Source organism: Falco naumanni, chromosome 5 (genome assembly GCF_017639655.2).
Source record: "Falco naumanni isolate bFalNau1 chromosome 5, bFalNau1.pat, whole genome shotgun sequence".
NCBI classification, from domain to species: Eukaryota; Metazoa; Chordata; class Aves; order Falconiformes; family Falconidae; genus Falco; species Falco naumanni.
The window spans coordinates 48,009,852-48,031,781 of record NC_054058.1 but is presented as its reverse complement, the minus strand read 5'-3'; the positions used below and the strand labels follow the sequence as shown (position 1 = coordinate 48,031,781).

Here is a 21,930-nt window from a genome sequence, read left to right as displayed (position 1 = left end):
TCGAGTCCTCCATGCTTCAGTCAGGGTATTATGCTGTTGCTCAATTATTGACCAGTCTCTTTTTGTTAGGGAGCACCACTTTGGATGACCCTCTGCCTACAGATTTTTGAACATACGTAAAGAAAGAAGTTAATAGTTTGTGGCTGACAGACTTCACCCAGTCTTTTACAAATTGAAACACAACCTGCATTTGTCTTAAAATCAGCCTGCCAATCCAGGTCTTGCCTCTACCGTATTCAAAAATTCACGTTCCTGCAATCTACTAGATACACTATACTAGTTTCTGATTTTATTATTTTTGTGACCTCAACTGTATGCAAGAGGACATGATTTAGGTAATTTTAAGAGCTGTATTCTGCCCCCCTCTACAACAGCTAAAAAATTAACACTGCCACAATATTTTAAAAAAAGAAGAAAAAAAAGAAGAAAACATGCTCGAGCCAAGAGTGGCAAGAGAAATCCCACCGTTTTGAATGTGTTTCCTCTAAAGCTTCAGGCCCTCCCATCAATTAGTCTTTCCAGGGGAGCTGCAATATAAGTTCTTTGGCATTGCCACCCCAGAATACACAACACTGCGTTCCGTAAGCATGCAATTAGGTTACATCACTCATGCCTAGTTCATCAGAGCATTTCAAGATAAATGGCACAGGAAAAGGCCTTCCCACTACATTTGCTATTTTTGTGGAATCCACACAAGAGTCCAAGGCTACAAAGCAGCTGGATACATTTATAATTTCTTACACCAGTTATTTAATCTCTACAGGATTTGAAAGGATTTTCACCTCCTTCGCTGTAACAACTGAAAAGCATGTGTATCCTTGTCTCAGCTCTCATGAATTACTGCATCAGGCACATGCAGCTTTTCAAGACTTGTTATAATGGAATCTAAATCGGCATTTACACAACAGCTTATATATGAGAATGTTAGGAAAGTGAAGTAAATTCTCAAAGAAAAGCAAAGAAAGGGGAAGCCATAGTGCATTTTTCAACAATTTTTTAAGTATTTTTTTATACACTAACTCAATGGGGAGAATATTTATATGTAACGCAAGATCAAGGTTTAAAACTCTCCTCTATAGGATTTGCTAAGAGGACATGAATACTGATCACACTTAGGAAAATCATGCACTACTTGGCAGGCTTTAAAGCCACTTTCACTTTCCCCATGGTATAATGAATATTTCCTGATTGTATACGAAGTTGAATAGCTGCTGCAGGGAAGTCTGACAAGCCAAGTGTTTAGCATGCTCATCTGGGACATGAGAGACAGACTGAAAATCCTTTTCCAAATCAGAGTCTTTGAAGAACGTCTCAAACACTGGGGTAAATAATTTCTGTAGTAAACCCAGTGAATATTTATCTATTCCCTGAAATAGCATAGGCACAAGAGTCACAGCAATCACCTCCAGCATTTTTTTTCAGCTTAGTGCCCAAGCAGCTAAATCTAGCTCACTCATATCCTGACATGTCCTTGGGTGCGTCCAGCTACCCACCTGTTCTCAACTTCAAGCAGTGGCAGATATGAAAATTACCTTACCTTTAGATACCTACAGGAAGATCTGGTGCCTAAGGAGGTACTTGGAAGATGCTGATGGCCTTTAAGTAGGTATTACAGTAAGGACCATCAATATTTAACTGTGTGACTTGCTCACAGTCGTAAGTGGATAATTGTTGTGGACAAGAACCCTCTGCCTTCAGAGCCCAAAGGACTCTCCAATCACTAGACATAAAGCCCTGCTCCAATTACTAGACCTTCCCTCCATCATCATGTGCTATGTTAAAAAACCCCATACCTTTCAACTTTTGAAAGTCTTAAGAACTGGGGAAAAAAGAAAAGAAGTAGTGCTATCAGCAAGAATACAAAATTGCAAGTGATAAATTCTTATTGAAAATCAGGGAAAAAAAAAGAAGCCCATGATACTGCATCTGTCTGTAAAACTGAAGTAGCATTCTCTGATTTCGGTTATTTTACTTTTTTTTTTTTTTTAACAGAACCATGTTTATAACAACCAGATTTGGCCTTGTTCTCTTGCTCTTTGCTGTAAAACACACTTCAAAACATTTTAAAATCAACAGGTTTACTCACAGCACAGTAATTCTGTGAGAAAATGAAGCAGCTATTATAAGATCAATAACAGTTTACAAGGCACTTTGTGCGTTACTGCCTGCTTTATTAAAGAGAAAAGCAGCCCACACCCAATACTACTTATTTATCGTAGTCCCAAGAAAGATCCAGAGTATAGTCTCACAGTCCCACCCGAAGAGGAAGATCTGCAATTATGACCCACACTGCAAACCCTACAGAGATTTTGACATTTGACAGAAGCCCAAGCTTTGATATGAAAGCAATGACTTTGTCTAGGTTTCACTATCTAAAATATACCACAAGAGGATAAAGGATGATTTTATGTGGTTAGAGAGAAGCCAGTAACTGTTTTCTGTATCTGCAGTATACATTTCACTGACTCAATTTTTTCACAGATGATTGCATTTTAAAACAAAGTAACTAGCTTCTAAGAAAATATATTATAGTTTTTAGAGCCAGCTCCATTCCAGATATTAGTGAAACCTGGTTTGTTTAACAATTACAAAATCATCTAGATCTACTAGTACTTATTCCACAAAAACTACAAAACTCAATGTAAGAAATAGCAATGCTACTAAATGCAGCAAAGGCTATACAATTTGGCCTTTGCATTCACGGTTTGGTCTCCTACACCAGGCAGAGCCAGGTGTCTTCCAGTAAGCTGACACATGGTACCAGCTGCAAAGACTAGTGGTGAACAGTAATTTGATCCACTACCTGCTACTCTAGTCTGTTAGGCTGCAAATTCATGCAGAAAAATCCAGTTCCCACTCCAGCAAACGATGTTAAATTATCCATGAGACTGAGTCCTTCCATTCCTGCATCCACTAAGAAGAAAGGGCATGAACATCTGTCCTCTGCTTCTTTCTGGGCGGTATTAAGAAGTGATGGTTATTTGCCTTTATTTGATTTTTTTTTTTTAGACACAAGCTGAGAATAAGACGCAAGAGGATTCTCTACTGAAGAACTGTCATGAGTTGAAGTAGAAACAATACTTTTGGGGGGAGTGGGGGTTTAATGTTAGACACTAATGCTTAGTCTGGTAATATGTGTTTTACAGGCAAGACACTGAGTACATTTCAGGTTCCTTTTTAATCTTCCCCAGAAAACTGAAAGAATTCTTTTTTCTGAGGATTATCATGAAATATCTGATAAACTCTTTCAGCCCAAGGAGGTAATTTGTGGAAACGAAAGACTTAGTGTGAAAATCTCCTGAGCTGAAAGAAACTGTATAGGACAGAATCTGAAGACGGAACAAGCCTAGAGGACAATGGTCTGAAGCACCTTTGCAGTTGTTTGTTTACTGTGTTTCCTTTCTTAAGTTTTGTTAATGTGATTTGAAAAGGGCAAGTATGATATAAACAAAAAATTCAAGTTTTCCTACATTCGGCTCATACTTACAATGCTTTCTAAGAGAGAAAAAACACCTATATCTCCTGTAATGCAAGACTTTCTCCTTTTTTGAAAACTATAAGGTGGCAGACAAGGCTAATGAGGCTTTAGAACCAGCCGTTCAATACTATTACAGAAAGACAGCAAAGGCAAAATAAAAGTAGTGTAACAACGATATTTTCCATGAGGTGTCAGCAGAAGTATCTGAACATATTGCAAAAGCCTTTTAAGTGCTTTTTCGGGTTGCTAAGCAAGAGCAGAGGAACAAATTTCACACGTCTGCCGTAAATAACCTTTCATAGTTTATCTTTCAGTTGCTCAGCATTCGAAGTGGTGTTATGGCTCACTTCCTCTTTCCCTCTCCAACTTCCACATGTGCTGGAATTCTGTGCTGCTCTTCCCTTCGCCTCCCTCCCCTGACAGCCCTTTTCAAAATGTAACTGATCTTCAATTTGCTAGCTTTAAGTTTCTAGCACCCTGTAACCTGGAAAAAAATTCATGTCAAATATTCATATAATTGAGAGTATTCAGATTTATCCAATGTCTCCTAGGACAGCTGGGTGCTTAACTGTGGATTCTAGCTTCATGAGAATATAATAGGATAAGCAATGTAACACAGAATAAGCAGGTATTGCACGGACAGTCAGAATGACCAAGAGTATGTTGTCCTTCAAGAATACGGTTAACATATTTAAGCCAGCCAACATTATACTTACTCAGTAATGTGATCTTGTATTTTCACTACATGATTTTTATATTTATTGTCCAACAACGTGCATGATATTCTAAACCTTAAATATATGTATATATGTGGCTAGATTCTATAGGACAAAATAACAGGATTAGAAATGGTTAAATATATAACTTCAGTCCTGAGAAATAACATGAGCTTTTACGTGCTTCTTGGCTATCTGCTAAAGACTGTTGAACATACATTTTCAAGATAATCATTATGCTTGAAATCAAGTTAAAGAAGCATGAAATCTACTACATGGAAGGGATTACAATTACACTACAGCCTGAAAAATGAGTTTATACGAGATTTTTCTATAGTCATATTTCAACTAATCAGTGTTTCACAGGGACAAGAAAATATTTGAATACAAGAACAATAGACTCTTAAGCTTCTGCTTCATATTTCAAGTTTGACTGCGTCCCTAGATGACAGCATTCAGGAAAAGGTAACAAGTTGGTATTAAAAACAACCCAAGAAAAAACATACAAATTCAACATCTCCAAAAATCCACCATCTTGCAATTACAAAGGTCAGTTGTCTCCCATTTCTTAAGTCTCACATCCAAATTTATTTTGATGGCAGTTACATCAACATATAGCTGACTGGTGAAGACTATTGTTAAGTCTTTAATTATCAACTCTGTATCTTGCTCAGCTGGAATGCAGAGCTACCAGTGGGAATGCAGGTCGCACAGGTAGTTCCCATTTTTCTTTTTCTTAAGTTTAATATATAATGTCAATAGGAAATTTTATTCCTGATGAAAATGTGAAGCAGAAATGTGAAGCAACGTGAATCAATGATTTAACCAGCCCCGCATGTGAACAGAACTCTACAGCAAACTGTAGCTCCTCAGCACAAACCAGAAGTTTAATTGCATAGTTCCTTGAAGAAAATCAGTGACTTTTTTCTTAAATGTGCACATGAACAGCAATATCATACATTTTCATCCAATATAAGTATTTTCCTCTATGTGAAAAGAATATTTATTTCCTAGACATTGATCCTTCTTAAAATAGAGCCACTTCATTTGCAAACTAAAGGAAACCCTAAGAATGCAAACAGAATGTGGCAACTTACTCACCTGCATTGGAGCCTGTCAAGTTGTAACGTGCATTCAGCTTTTTAATAATATTTTCATGTATCTGATACCAGTCGCTCTCTGTGTTGCACCTAGAAAAATGATAATTTTCTTAACTCTGAAATAGGAACACAAGTTTTTCAGATTGGCTTCACCAAATCCCTACACAAATCCTCTTTTGTTCATGAAACTAATAATACAACAGGAGCTAATAAAGCCCCACAAAACTGCCTGTGTCTCAATGGAAAGGGTTAGAGTGTTCTTACCATTTGAAAAGGGCACCATGGAAATACCTGCTTCATGTGGCAAAGGGTGGGAGAAAGAGATAAGCAATTATACTCAGGAACTCAGCCGTGACCAAGTTCATCATCTGTATAGATCTATCCTTCAGCACTAAACCACACAGAAATCTATCTTGTGACACTCAAGAAGAGACGCAGGACGCAGAGTTGGTCTTAGCAGACAGAAAAATTGGTGCTGCACATTTCAGATTTATTTAAAATAGGACGTGTTCTTCAGGAGGTACTTGATGAAAGAACAAATTACGTTTCAGTATACATTTAGAAAATAGTTGCTTTTCCATAAGAAAAAATTGACCATGTTCTAATCACCACTTTTCATGGTGTAGACTGGAGTTAGTCTTAGCATCAAATCTGGTTTTGAGCAGCATTTCTTCTTCCATTGCTTTTGTTATTTTAAAATAAACAGGCAAGATTAAAAAAAAATATAATAGGCAGATAAATCTAACGATTTGTTAGCCAACAACAGACACTTCTCTGACTTTGGTGTCTTGGGAGTCTAAATAAGAGCCAGCCCACACATCCACTGCCACACTAAATTGCTTTTCTGCAGCACTGATGCCAGCAGCTATAATTCAGCACGGAGGGATACAGAGGAGAAGAGAAAGGCTGCCTGAAAGAATTCCATGCCTTCAAGATTTGAGTGCTAACCCCGTGAATGACAGAACTTCCTCATGTGCATGATGTGTCCCAGCTTTATATACTTAGAACAGACCACTCCACAGAAGTGTTCTCACTATAGTGTTCAAGGTAAGCAGGAAAACACATACACTGTGTTGCTATAACTAGAAAATTGAACTTTCTTTCAATTACTATCAGCCAAAATCCACTATTTAATTAACCAATCATTTTAAAATCTATATAACTGCTTAAATTCACAAACAGATACTCTGCTTTTTTTCTGTAGTTATAAAATACTTCCACTAGCTGCCTAGGCAGCACAGCATTTAAATAAATCCTAAGAGCACTTCATGATGCTATAAAAAGAGCGCTCCAGAAGCTCTTACAAGGATGCAAAATGCACTGAAACATACAGAAAACTAAAACGATGTAACCTTTATCTTTAATATTATGCCACTTTATAAACACATCTGTAGAACTAGCAAAAATTTCCAAACTAACAAAAAATTAGCTACTACACTTTTTTTGCAGAATGAAGCTACAGCTATTTGCTTGCACTGCATTTAACACCACTGCTTCTGATGCATACTGACTGTAAGAAACTTATAAAAATTAAGAAAAAAACATTCCTTACATGTACACTTTTAAGACGAGGTCATCCTTTGAATCTCCTGCCAACAAATCTGCAATGCTAAGGACTGCACAGCCAAAGGGTCTTCTGTATTGTACGTTGCAGGCATTTTTCTTCTCTCCAGCTCCCATTCGTCCTGCCAAACAAAAATATATTTTTGATGCATAATCCATGGAACTGTCTCTCTTAAAAGCACAGAAGGGAGGCAGAGGGTAATCCAGCTCACTATGGTGACAGGTCTAAGTAGACTATGCCAAGTGTACTCATTGTAAATCTGGTCCATCTTTAGACTACCTTAGGGTAACAAACAGGAGAGGAAGTCCACTAAATATGTAGTAATCTTGAAAGGTCTTAGACCAGAGGTACTGCTCATCCTCTCATGACACCCACTCAAACAACACTTTCTGATACTCAGCAATAGCATTCATGACACCATCAAATTAAATTTAGAGTTCAGACATGACAGAGCGTTCAATATTTGCTGTCCACTAAGAATTCTTTTACTGTGATTGTTGCTACCTGTGATTTATACAGAAGGTGTCTTGATTGAGCCATTACAGTTTAGTAATCAAACACTGTTTCCAAATAGGCAACTGGTTAGCAAGGGAATAAGCAGCCAGCTGCAGAAAAATCAAGTAGAGATGAAACATGGGGAGGAAAGATGACAAAGGGCAGCAGAATTTATGATAAGGAAAGAAAGAAGACAGCCAAGGAAAACAGATCTGAAAAAAATATTTTTCCTAGCCTTTTGTATTTGATTTAAATACAATTGATCAATCTTCTTGCTGCATTCCTGGCCTTTGAAACTGGCCTCTTTCTAACCATTTTATTCAATTGTACACTGGTAGCTATGCATCTTTCCCACGAAGTCTTAAATTCTGACAAGAAAAGCCTATGATTGCAGTCACTGCAGGGCAATGCCTCCTCCAAATATTTCTATGCATCGCAGGGCTAGAAGAGTAATCGTTCATTTTCACACTATGCAGCATATAAATCTTATTTCCACTTCTTAATCTTTCAATGGTTCATTTACAAACTTGACTGAGATTTTAAAACAATACAATAGGAAAATTTTTACCCCTTATTTAAAGCATTTATTCTTACAAAATATACTTCCATTATATCAGCTCATTATGCCTTTTTCCAATGCTTGCTAATAAAAGCAAAACACTGCATTCTGAAATTCTGATGAAACACTACAGCAGCACGAAAATGCAAGGAAAAACTATTCCTCAAAGCTGTAAATTAGTGTTTACTTTATAACAAGTTGTTTCCAAACTCAGTACAAGTTAAAGCAACTGTATTTCAAACCAAAATATTTTCCAAAAATAGGAAGAAAAGTAATACTTAGGGCTTCACTGATGCAACAACTGAGACAGTTTACAGAGAAAACAGTGTATCTAAAGAGTTCAGAAGCAGACCCAAAGATTACTGTTTCACATCTGTAAGCCAGAAGATAACTTCTTGAAATACCTAACACAAGTGTACACTTCTCTTCCACTTTGTTCTAGAGGACTTGATATCCATCTATAGCATCAGGGATTAAAATTATTATGATACCTTCTCCACTTCTTTCCCTCTTTCCCTTTTTAAAGGGCTCAGGTGGAATACAAAATTCATCTGAACAATTTCACATATACATCAGATAAAATATACTAGTTCCGTACACTAAATTTCCAGGCAAGTTTTTCTATGAAAAAAGGATGCTTGAAATTACTCTTTGGAACAAGAATGGACTCTCCAATGACAATTCCATCATCTTAACACAGTTCATATTTGACATTTTCCTTTTGTTTTCTGTAACAAAATACCCTGCATCTAAACTCTGTTAGCAGTACACTTGAAAAACAACACAAAACGATGCTGAGAAATCCATAGCAATTTTTGCATCAAAACCCAGCCATTTTCTTTTCAAAAGATTTATTCCAAGGCCTAGCTAATCTAACAAATCCCAAAGCTGACCCCAAGCAGATTTATTTACTGCCATATGTTTAACAAATGTAAGATTTCTACTCACAGATAATTATACCTACCTATTCGGATAATGTGCACAGTGATATAGATGTCCTTCCTGAGTTCACTGCTACCCAAATCCTGTGTAAGAACAGAACCTCATTATTTCTGACTCCTGATTAAAATGTGACACGTAAAGAGATCTTTACACACCGCTTTCACTGACAGTGAAAGTGATAAATGAACAGGGAGTTCATTTATACAGCGTTAACAAATTATCGCTTTAACACTTTAAATTGGTGGTCATACACTCAAAATTACTGTCCTAAAACATGGTGGGCTAGAATATGCCATACTGCATCAAAATCAGTGGACAGACATAAGATACTCACTGCATGCCTTAAACAGCAGTGATACGTTTGTGCAATTCCAAATATTCTGAAAGTACAGGCAGCATTACACAAACAATCTTTTGGGTGTAAAAAGGACAAGGAGGAAAGCTAACTGGTCCTTGTTTCAGGGAGAAAGACTGGCATATATGCCCATGCGGAGGCTTATATGAGTGCTTGCATACTGCCAGAAAACATTCAGTTTGGGAGTTCAGCAATACACCTCAACCAGCCTTTAGAATTGATGATCATAACACTGTACATACAAGCTTAGGGAGTAGTTCTGAGTCAACCACAGAATAACAATTTAATTCAACTTGATTTTCAATACCCAGCACAATAACGATTGAGAACAGCAAGAACTCACCACAAAGAGAGAACAGTGTCTTTCAGGCTTTTCTGGACATTTTGGCAAACCATTTCTATTCAGTCTTAAAAAAAATCTTTCACTGTAAGAAAACACATATGACAGATATGTTGAACAACACTACAGCAAAACAGATATCATCTTGATTTTATTTCCATATGTAACCTTTCTCGAGATACAAATGATGAAATACTTTGTTTCTAAGTCTCAGCCATATCAATTAAAAAAAAAAAGAGAGACTAGTGAAGGGTGGTAATTTACTTATCATCCAAAAAAATTACTAAAAACTCAATACAAAACAGAAGATTGATTGTCATGTGGAAGAATGATATTGTATATCCCAGTACACAGAGAAATACAAGCAATAAAACCCATTTATCGTAGCACTGAAATTAGATGCATAGTACGTTGGCATCAATTCCTGCTAAACAAATGTCAACATTGCCACGCTTGTGTTCAACCAATATTCTTTTTCATAGAGAGGAAGATGGTCCCAGGGGACATTTGTCCTACTTAATTCTATCAAAATCTCTCAACTACAGTACACTGATTTTAGCAGTCTTTTAAGAATCCTGGAACTTCCAGCAAGGTAAATTTCATTTTCAGAATTCTGTTTTGCAATCTACTGCAGAGTGTTAAATGCTGCAGCTGATAAAAATTCTCCACGGTATTAGTACTTACTTCAGAATAGAAAAGGGCATAAGATCCCACTGAAAGAGAAATTGCTTTTTGAAACATTCCTATTTGACAGTAGGTCCATTATGGATAATCTCTGAGTAAACTTGGCAATTCACACATGAGAAGTTTATGAAAAACCAAACTTCCCATGCTTTTGATAATTTTTTCCAAGATACAGCTTCATAGGAAATGTAACAAACATATTTCTGCAGTTAGAGATGTGGAAGATGGGAAAAGCAAAGAAGTAAAAGTGTTACATATGTTGCTCTCCGCTCTCTCACCCCCAGCCCCAGCTGGTCAGATATTTGAGTCAGAATGCCCTGTAATGGTCAAATCGGAAACAAAATTTCCCAAGTGCAACTAGTTTTTTTCTCAGCCTTATCCACCTCTTCTGCTTATCCCAGAGGGTAAACATGGTTTACCACTGCTCTATACCATCCACAGCTTTTCAAAAATGCAGCTGGAAAATCACTAGGAATATGCTGGATAAGATCCAACTCTGAGACTAATTAAATCTTTATTGCACCAGTATTTGCCTTGTAGAAAATCTGCATTGATCATTCACAGAATCATTCATTCACATTGAAAGGGACCTCAAAAGGCCTCTAAATCTAACCTCCTGCTCGAAGCAGGGTCAGCTGTAAGGCAAGATGAGCTTGCTCAGAGCTTTAGCCAGTCAGGTCTTGAAAACCTTCAGTTATGGAGACCACACAGTCACTCTGGAAAGCCTATTCCAGTGTCCGGCTGTCCTCAATTTTTTTTTTTTTTTTTTATATATCCAGATGGATCTTCTCTTATTTCAATTTACACCCATTGTCTCCCATTATCCCACCACGCACTACTGATGTTACTGATCTTCGTGTAGGTACAAGGTACAGGCTTCCCTCAAAACTGCTTCTTCTCCAGCCTGAAGAGGTCCCACTGACTCTGCCTGACCTCCCAGGGCAGGAGCTCCTGCTCACAAACAACATGAGACCTCCTGCTGAACTCACTTCAGTTCATCACTATTGGTCTCGTATGGAGGATCCTAACAGGCAGTGTCTAACCAATGCTGCGCAGTAGATGATTGCTTCCCTTAAGCAACTTTCCATGCTCTTGGTGGCACAGCCCAGGATGCTGTTACACTCAAGAGCACATTTCTTAGGAATTATGTCTGGAGAACGCTTTATTTTTTTTATGTGCCAGATATCTAGGCTGAAAGTACAAAAGCTTAGAATTTTTTATTATGATTATTTGAAAACATTTGTGCAATCTTCAGCTATGCAGCCTTTTTATCAGACAACATAAAAGGTAGAACCTAAGAATAGCAGAGTTGAACTCAAATACCTTAAAGCATGAAAATGCTATTTTCTCAGAAATATCCATGTTTCATGATACCGTCAACTTCTCCAGCTTAGGTCTCCATAGAAACATTAAAACTGAGTTTTAAAGACTGTTTATGTGAGTATATTTTTACAGAGAAACAAGTTGGTATTTTGCTGTTGATTTAAAAATGGTTTTCAAATAATTTTGCCCTTTCATTTAAATTTAACTCATTTGCAGTATGAGAAAATACAGCAGAAAAAAGTGCAGAGCTTTCTTTATAGGTCTCACACAAAGTTAGTGTACATTGAGCAAGAATTAGTACTTGTATTACCGAAGCAGCTAAAGTTTTAAGACCCCACTATGCTGGGCACCACACAAAACTGAATAAAAAGAAAAAAGTCTCTGTTCCAGCAGTAACAACACAGCTTTTGTGCACTGAAGCCTGCAGTGCACTGCAGTGCACTGGTATGCATCAATACAAGTTTGGCCAATACAAGGTGGTTCTAAATTTTACCACCTTGTCTTCAGTCTGTAGAACTATTTAAAAGTAATACACACGTACACACCACATTTCACTACATCTCTTTTTTTTCTTTAAAGCAACCACTAGACATGTTGGGTCAAAGAAAAATATCATTCAATAAGAAACTATCTTGCTGTGGATAAACTATCTGCATAGTTTACCTATGAAACTGGCAAATACTGACTTTAACTGGGAGTGTATTCTATTTTTATCGAAGCTTACATTTTGCAGAAACAAAGGCACATCTTTTGAAAGCTTCCTACTCACTATCCACTACAATATGAAATTTTCAAGCTCTGCTTACACTCACAGACCATGAGATTACGACTCACAACACAATTAAAAGCCAGGGACTTTTGTCATGCCACAAAGAAATGCACTGATTGCAACAGACATGTAATGGTTATGCAGACCTAATTTCCTCATTTGAATTTGAAATTTTGTTTGACTGAAGGGTAGGACCCAGTGGTGATGAAAAAAAGCAAACTAAAAACAACAAATAAAAATAAAAATCTTAATCCTTGTTTAGTGCTTTGATACATTTTTTGCTTGAAATGTATCACAGTACCAGTTACAGCTCAGATTAAAACAGTTATCTTTGAACATTACCAGGGACCAAATGGAAGCAGTTAGACTTATACGATTATGAGGAAAAAAAAAGGCAATGTTAAATCTAAGTACAGAGAGCATGTGCATTTATATATCATTTCTAAGATCTCTATACAGACGAACAGGTTAGAAAATGGTTAAGAAAAGTAAACAGCCTTCTTAAAACAAAATGATGACAGAATTCCCAAGATCTGAAAGCTTGGCTTCAAACAGCAGCAAAATCTCCAGAGGGTGAAATCCAGGGCTAGCATCATATTGCACAGCAGTTTTCTCAGCAGTCAGTTATACATACAAACGTACGGTAAATACACACAGCAGTACCCCAAAGCAGAAATACCTTTCCTTTGTATTAAGATGATTTTTTATTCTATATTCTAGTTTAGACTGCAATTAATTTTTTATAAGCACCAATCTTGCCACTTAAACATGCTGTACACATTTCAACTCTGCTGTCTTCCCACTGAAAATAAGGAAATAACTAATGCTGGAGAGATTAATTTAAGAAGGTCAACAAGGGATTTTTGTACTGTAACTTCCCGTGTATTAGCGAAGTAACAATGTGTTCCAAATCTGCAGGCTTAACACACGCATTTAAAAGAAACACAGCCATAAACTGTTCTATTTTCCTAAGTGACCCCTATTTCCTTAGTATTAGCAGGAAAATGTTACCAGTCACATGTTACCAGTCTAGACAGATTGCTTGTTCTATGATTTATAAACACACCATCAAAAAAAAAAAAAACAACACCAACCACCAGCCAGATTTATACCACACGGCATATCCCTGTATTAAAGCTATGTCATCAAACAGTCATAGCTCTTAGTATAGCTTCACTTCCAGACATCTTTATAAATGCTCTCTACTTAAATACAGGTTACAGTGATTTCTAAAGCAAATAATGAGCCACAGTAAGAGAATACTGCGACATAATTCACCAGCTCAAGTTTATCACATTCCAGAACATCGTTAATGGTTGTTCATTAAGAACCTGAATTTGAATTGACTTCATTTACAGCTAAAGGCTCTTTGACTTACAAAACCAAGATCAGACCAAAATGTTACCCTCATATTTAGTGGTGAAATGCAGAGAAATGTGGTACAACATGTCATAAGTTAGTGAAGTAAAGACAGAAAAGCCTTAAAAATTATTCTTAATCAGAGAATAACTGAATGATAAGTGTGACAACATGACTTAGCAGTACAAGCTGTTCCACAGTAAATCAGCCCCTGTATTTTACTTGTTAGGCACTTATGAAAACAATACTCAAATTTCTAACTGTAAAATAAGTAGCAGTGAGGAAACAGGGAGAGAAAAGGAAGAATAAGTACTATAAAAATAAGATTTTGGGCAATTTCAGATAAAGATCAAAGCATTAACACCAACAAAAATAAACCAAACAAAACAATATTATGACGATATATCAAAGCTTATCTTCATGTCTCCTAGCCATGCTGGCAACATGGGGAAGAAGAAAAACAACATTTTCATACATTAACTTTATGCTGTGGAGCCCAATTTCCCTTGGTTAGCTGTATAGTTAACAGGGAAAAAAAGAAAAGGGAAAGCAGAAAGGAAGATGGGAGGAAAGAAAAACAGACATGTAGCTAACTCAAGCTCCTGCTTTCATCTTCTCCTATCTCATTATTTTCTGAAGACAGCCTTGAGAAATTATTTTTTATTAACACAACCTACATTATTTTAGCCATTTGCACCTGTATTTTAACTGAAAGATGGCATCACACATCTCTTGGAGAGCTAGCAAGCAGTAGTTTTAAACTATTTTTCATGAGGTACCAGGATCCAGAGAAAGAAAATACAGTTTTAAAAGAAAGACAATATACTGGAATCTTTTAGCAGGTATTTACAACTAAAGAAACAACATACACCAGAAGCCAGAGCTCTCACTAATAGTGAGCTTAGTCTGCCACCATGGATAAACATTTTACAGTACAGCATTACTGGTGCACAGAGCTACAGATCCTTCAAGCTGAATTACAGTCATTTTATCTTAGTCACTGAGGTAACAGCATAGATACAAACAATCTGCTGTATCTTCCCAAAAAAATGGAAATTAAACTCAAAGAGAACAGGAGGAATTGGTAGACGTGAAGGGAATAAATAACGTTTAAGAAAAATCCCTTCCCTCCAACAACACCTGGGCTTCTCTGTATTAATCACCATTTGGGGGTTTACAAACAGCAAGTCTAAATTTCTGTGCTGACCCTAATATGCCCTTTGCCAGTAGCCAGTGCAACTGCAATATATTCTCAGGAAGATGATCCGTAAACCCACCAGAATACCACTGGTTTTGAATATATCTCATCATTACCTAAATCCATCACTAATATGTCATGGCTGGTACACATACCACTATTCTAACGCTGCATTCATTTCTGAATGTGCCTAATTGTTTAAGCTCATCTCTTTCAGTGCTTTTATCACTGCAATTAAAAACAGCTATTTCTCCTGTTACTTTCCAATTTTTACAAGACAAACAGTAAGAGGATTATTTGTTAATGCACATGAAAGACCGATAGCACAGGTTCCTCTTGCTTGGGTTGGTCTGTCTGCTTTAAAAAAAGCATCTATATACAGAAGATCAGATCAAAGGTCTGTATTAACTAGCACACTTACTCTAACCGCAGCAAGCAGAAGATATTTGAAAAAGACTCTTCAGACAGTAAATAGGTACATTTGTTTCACTGAATATGGGCATTCATGAGAGGAACTGAGTTACATCAGGCAATACAACTAATTTCTAACATACCCTCACACCTGGGACCAACACATATGTACCTGTTGATTTGAGGCAACATGAAAGATAAAACCAGGCTCTGTCTCCCCATAAAATACAAAACCAAACCCTTTCAAAAGCATATTCTTGCTAGACTACACTAGTGCCTTTTTTTTAGAAACTCACTCCTACCATATCTACCTCATTTTACTTATCCACAAACGTAGTTATTTTGCTGTAAAGTCACACACAGCAGTTCCTGTACAACTGCTGAATAGGACAGTCTGGGCAGTCAGGCCAATGGCTTACTGAAATGCCAACTCCTCAAAAAACATTTGGAATGCTACCCCGAAGTAAAATGTTATTCTACTGCAATTCAAGAATGGTCAGTATTTAAAGAGCAATTTATCAAAAATGTCTCATTAATGACAGCAAGTTACACAGCATTGCACAAAGTCAGATTAAATGAATGATTTCTAAAAATGTCATGGTTTAACCCAGTTAGCAAATAAGCACCACACCACTGCTTGCTCACTTTCTCTCCAAGTGGGATGAAGAAAAGAATCAGAAAGGTAAAAGTGAAAAGATTTGTGCGTTGAGATAAAGGCAGTTTAAAAGGTAGAAGAAAAGCCACACACACAAGGAAAACCAAAGAAGGTATTCACTCACTGCTTCCCATGGGCAGGCAGGTGTTCAGCCATCTCCAGGACACCAGGGCTCCATCATGCCTCACAGTTACTTGAGAAGGCAAAACACCGTAACTCACTCCTTCCCCCAGCTTTATATGGCTGAGCATGACATCATACAGTATGGAATATCCCTTTGGACAGTTGGGGTCAGCTGTCCTGGCTGTGTCCCCTTCCAGCTTCTCGTGCACCCCCAGCCTACCCACTGGTGGGGTGGGATGAGGAACAGAGAAGGCGAGTGTGTAAACATTGCCAGGCAATAACTAAAACATTCCTAAATTAGCAACACTGTTTCCAGCATAAATCCAAAACTTAGCTCCACCCTAGCTACTGCAAAGAAAACTAAATTTACCCCAGACAAAACCAGCACACAAAAAAAGCATTACCAAGCCATCTAGAACCTCTTAAAGCCAGGATGAACACTTTTGATCACCTGGCAATGAAGTGCAATACAAATCTGTAGAAAAGGCATTTATTACAGAAACTACTGCAAGGCCAAATTATTCGGCAGGAGAATAAAGCTGTGCCAGACATTCCTTTCATACACATTCTTTCCACTATGTGAATCATATCTGCTTATTACTATTGTTGTTGATGACTATGGAAAACTGAGCTACCAAAAAAATTACTTATTTGTGAGGAATAAATAAAATACATTTTTGCTACCAATATCCAAAAGCTAAAAAAATATAAATATTAATAGGTACAAAGGAAAAAGTGGACAGACCTACAGAAATCTTTGTAAGATACCAACCTTTCTAAATCCAGAACAGTTTTCAGGTCAAAACCAGATTCAGGGTAAAAAAACCCGAACAAACCAACATCTTCTCACAATGTAAAGTATGTACCCTGAATACTCATGGGGTAACAAAGAGGCTCAAGTTCCAATGTTTGATTATTGTATCTTGAGTACTTCATAGGCCAAGGCTGTTAGTTACAGTGAGCGTGTCTTCGCTTTCAGAACTGTTATGCTTTGTAAAACAAATGAAAACATAATTAATAGGGCACACTGACTGACTGGGCCACACCTTTAGTGTTTTGACCTTTGCTGTGGTGTGGCTCCACAGCAGGCAGCTCAAGTCAGTATTCTCAAGCAAAAAGTATTATTCCCTTGAAGCACATCTTTCACATTTCCAGTCTGACTGGGACCAAGACTCAACTCTTTTGCAATCACCTCTGACAACTCCTGCTCCAGAATTTCTCCTCACCTAGGATCCAAGCAGAGAAGCCCTATGATTTTTACTACTTCACTACTCCTGCCAAGAAAAGGCTGACTAATTATATACATCCTGACTATATTCCTGCACATAGGAATCTTTCTGCTCACAATGAATAACTGGAAAAAATGAGGCACATTTTCTGAAGAGAAGCTTTTAAAGTTTCTGAAACTTCAGGCTTCTCTTTTAAGCTATTTTTTATAACCCTGTATTTACTTGCAGTTACAATCACACCAAATACATCCTTGTCCACAAGGGCAAATTACCATGTACCTTAAAGCCAACAGTGAAATGATTAAGCTTGCTTATATACTGAGTGTGTATGTATATTTATCTCAATACAAAGGATGACTTTTTAAAAAAAAAATTAGCTACTATATTCACAAACGTACATACCAAGTTACCCATCTAAAGAGGGGGTTTTTTTTATTCTAAATGCATAAAGGACTGTTAACAGAGCAGTGGCTGCTCTGTTGCCAAAGTGATCTGTGCATTGCCTTTGAGGTGTTTCAACTCTCCTGCTAAAATCAGGATTACCTCCTGAACGGGCAGGAAGTAAATAAAATCAGGCTGGTTCTGTTTTATCTTGTTTCGGAAAAGGGACAAAACAGAGTAATAAGTGACTAATTAAAAGGGTCTGCTAGCCAGAAAATCCAAGATGCTTTAATCTCTTCTGTATCTATGAGATGTGCGTATATATATATATATATATATACACGAACACACACACACTGATTTTGTGGAATTTGCTGTGGCACAAGTTTTAATACCATGCTAGATGAGATATTTTTGTGCAGACCACGCAGGAAGCTGAAAATAACACTGAGATACCCTGTGCTGTAATCCAGGAAAAGTGCAGATTATGCTTTTGTGGAAATACTATAAAGGAAAAGTAGCCCTGAGCTAGTTCATTGCTTCTGATTCCCACAGGCTGCTCCCTCCACCAGAAACCCTGCTACCTGCATTAGCTCAAATCCCTGTCCTGCATAGCAGGCACATTCGTATGGAGACCACGGATAATGTGGAGGTACCCAAGTAATAATTTCCAAGGAACAGTATTAATGCAGTGAAGGCTATGCATATGAAAAAAATATATTAAGGGGAAAAGGCAGAGTAGCCTATCAACTAATGACAGCTTAAAAATTATGAGAAGCACCTAGGTTGCATGTAGCATATGGTATGGCATTGTACTGAGCACACTTTCATGTACATAATTTTTTTCTTCACAAAAATTCTGTGTTGTTGAAAAACTGCAAAGTCCAGTCTGAACTCTGCCTCTCTAGTCAGTTTTCACTTGTCCCAGAAATTCTGTGCTGTTGGGATCAGGCAACTTTGTCTGAGATACGGTTAAAACATATCCTTAAACAACTGAAGAAAAACGCACACTTTTTTCCTCAGGACAATGTTCATTCTCATAGATCACGGTAGAAACAAACCCTCTCTCCTTATGCAGCATTATTTAATAATAAAACCTCTGAATTTCTATGAGATTCAGAAATACAAAACCTCAATATTGAACAATGAGATATTGTACTACTAAAGCAGAAAATCTGAATATCAACTCATGTGTGTGCATGTACGGACATATATATAAATTCTTTATCCCTCTCTCTCTCTCTCCAGCTTTTATATTTGAAATCCATTGCACCATCAAAAATGATTTCCAGATCTGGTTTTAAAGTGCCCTCCAAACTATTTCCAAACCTATTTTGCTCTCTTCTTTGATGTTAAAATAATCAAGTGTCTGGAAAGAACATGGAAAGAAATAATAGACACACACATCATATACAATAAAAAAAGCCCAAAGTAACATATCTAGCAGGAAATTACTTGTATGATAAGCATGCTACAAAAAGAACCATCAAGAAGTTGAAATTAATTAGCAGGTGGTTCTGAACTGAAACTTCTTGACTAACTTGATAAAACTTCTATGATGACATAACTGGCCTGGTAGACGAGGGGAGAGCAGTGGATAGTATCTACCTGGACTTCAGTAAGGCCTCTGACACTATGTCCTATAAGATCCTCCAAAACAAGCTGTTGATATATGGGTTGGATGAGCAGATAGCAAGGTGGCTTGAAAACTGGCTGAATGGCCAGAATGGTGCTGAACGATCTGGATGATGTGGCACAGCGTACTATCAGCAAGTTTGCTGATAATACTAAACTGGGTTGGGCTGCCATCCAGAGGGATCTCAGCAGGCTGGAGAAATGGGCTGACAGGAACCTCCTGAGGTTCAGCCAGGGGAAGTGAAAAGCCCAGCACCTGGGGAGGAATGATCCCAGGCATTGGTATATACTGGAGGCTACTCAGCTGGAAAGCAGCTTGGCAAAAAAGGATCTGAGGGTCCTGGTGAACATCAAGTTGAACATGAGCCAGTAATGTGGCAAAAAATATGGCAAAAGAGACAATGGCATCCTGAGTTGCATTAGACAACTTATTGCCAGCAGGTTCAGGGAGGTGATCCTTATGCCTTCTACTCAGCACTGGTTACACCACACCTGGAGTACTGCGTACCGATGTGGGCTCCCCAGTACAAGGGAACCATGAAGAAGTGTCCAAAAAGGGCCATGAAGACGTTTAAGGGACTGTAGAGAAAGGCTGAGAGAGCTGGGACTGTTTAGCCTGGAGAAGGCTCAGAAGGGACCTTATTAGTGTACATAAATATCTGAAGGGTACAAAAAGGACAGTGCCAGGCCCTTTTCAGTGGTGCCCAGTGACAGTACAAGAGGCAGTAAACACAAACTGAAGCACAGGAAGCTCCCTCTGAGCATCAGGAAACAATTTCTTTACTGTGAGACTGTCAGAGCACTGGCACAGGGTACCTAAGGAGGTTGTGGAGTCTCCATCCTTGGAGACATTTGAAAGCCATCTGGGCATGGTTCTGGGCAACCAGCTCTAGGGGTGTTAGATCAGAAGAGTTCTGGAGTTCCCTTCCAACCCCAACCATGCTGCGCTTTTCTGATTATGTGTAAGTACCACACAAAGGCAGCATGGACAGATAGCTGGGTCATTTGGATCTTTAGAGAAATGAGGTTCTTTACACATTCTTCTTCATCTTCTATCTGTGAGTTAATAACTGCCAGGCTACAACACTTTATCACTTGGCTTTACTTGCCCTGAAGTTCCAAATGACTGGTTAATTAACAATTAATAATTAACGAACTGTTCTTCACAACAACATGCAACATTTTCATTAGCTAGAGGGCCATCCACACAGGATTTCTCTTCTGTATTTTTTAATAACTTCTGTAACTGAGTACACACCCTACAGCTTCACAAATATATTCTCCATCTCCAGGTTCAACTTTGTTCAAAAGCAACAAAGAATTTAACCGTTCAAGTCTCCTGCATTTAGAGTGGCGATATCTGGAGCAGTAGATACTGAAACTCAAGTGTAACCCACTTACATGGTTGAAGTAATATTGAATCTTTGAGCTCTTGCTCAAGAGAGGCCACAGCGATACCTCTGAAGACAGACATCTTGGGCTCTCAGTAATGAGCATTCTGGGTAATGGAAATGTATTACCAGCTTGATTCAAAAGGTATCCAAGTCCTTCCTTGCTGTTGTTCTAACTGTTAATAATTAACAACAGTCTGCTGTGTAAACTTCAGTTAGAGGGATGATTAAAAGTTAGGTTGTTTGAGCTGTGCTAGAACAGAGCAGATCTCAGGTTTGAAGATGCTGATGGAGGTAGCAAAAAAATGACTTAAAACATTCTCTTACTATACCAAATCCTTTTCATAGAACAAGGAGGAGAGGAGTATGTGTTTCTCAGAGGGAGAAACACTGACGTTATGGCTTTTTTCTGAAAAAAACCTAACAAAAAACCAAAAAAAACCCACCAAAACAAAAAACCCCCACCCAAAACAAAATAAACTGGAAAGGTAACTTAGAACACAGAGTAGTAAATATCTTAACCAACAAAATGTGGATTTCAGCTTTTGGCAAGTGATTTAACTGATTTAAAGTAATAGCAGAACTGAAAGAAGAAAGGCATAAAAAGACTGATGCTGTGTGTGAATGTCACCAAAAAGGTGAGGTTAAGAGCACAGCAAAGGAAGGGTAATCTTCTCATTTTTTGATACGGTCTGGAGTTTACACAATCATTAAGCATATAATCAAAAACTCACAAAATAGAAAATGCAGTTCGTTTCCACCAGCCTTGGATAAACAGCCTATTCCTCTTTGTGCTGCTTAAGAATCTGTGCTCATTTGAGGGCAATTTGATAGTTACAAACAAGGTTATTCAAGGTGATAGGAAAAGGAGGATTAGCATGCCAACTTATCTCTGCTCCTCACACAGATGGGGCCAGAGCCATCAATCTTTTGTGATAAGACATTCATATCATATTGACACAGACACGAAGTATGTATCAATAAAAGAGAAATCTTACTGCACTCCATCTTTCTGAAGTGCTGCTTTAAATTGTCCTATTAATAGCACTGCTATTTGGAAAAAATAACAACATTAAGAAAATGGTTTAGAAAACACACTGCTACCCAAGAACTGTCTGTTACACTGCAGATTTCAGAATAATAATTTCTACAGCAGTATGCTGGCATAACACAGAGGCACAAACCCTACATAAATGTAAAGGTCAGTAAAGTAATTGTGACTT

The 21,930-nt window shown here is 37.7% G+C and overlaps 1 protein-coding gene across 4 annotated transcripts in view; it reads right to left on the bottom strand.

Moving 5' to 3' along the window:
• Window positions 1-21,930, bottom strand: part of DOCK4 (dedicator of cytokinesis 4) — a 256,017-nt gene that overhangs the window by 121,691 nt on the left and 112,396 nt on the right. For all 4 annotated transcript variants that reach the window (XM_040594831.1, XM_040594834.1, XM_040594832.1 and 1 more), the window contains exons 9-12: window positions 9,553-9,634; window positions 8,877-8,937; window positions 6,847-6,979; window positions 5,296-5,384 (exon numbers count right to left, since the gene is read on the bottom strand). In XM_040594831.1, the coding sequence (XP_040450765.1) occupies window positions 5,296-5,384; window positions 6,847-6,979; window positions 8,877-8,937; window positions 9,553-9,634 (365 nt within the window). The remainder of the gene's footprint in view (window positions 1-5,295; window positions 5,385-6,846; window positions 6,980-8,876; window positions 8,938-9,552; window positions 9,635-21,930) is intronic.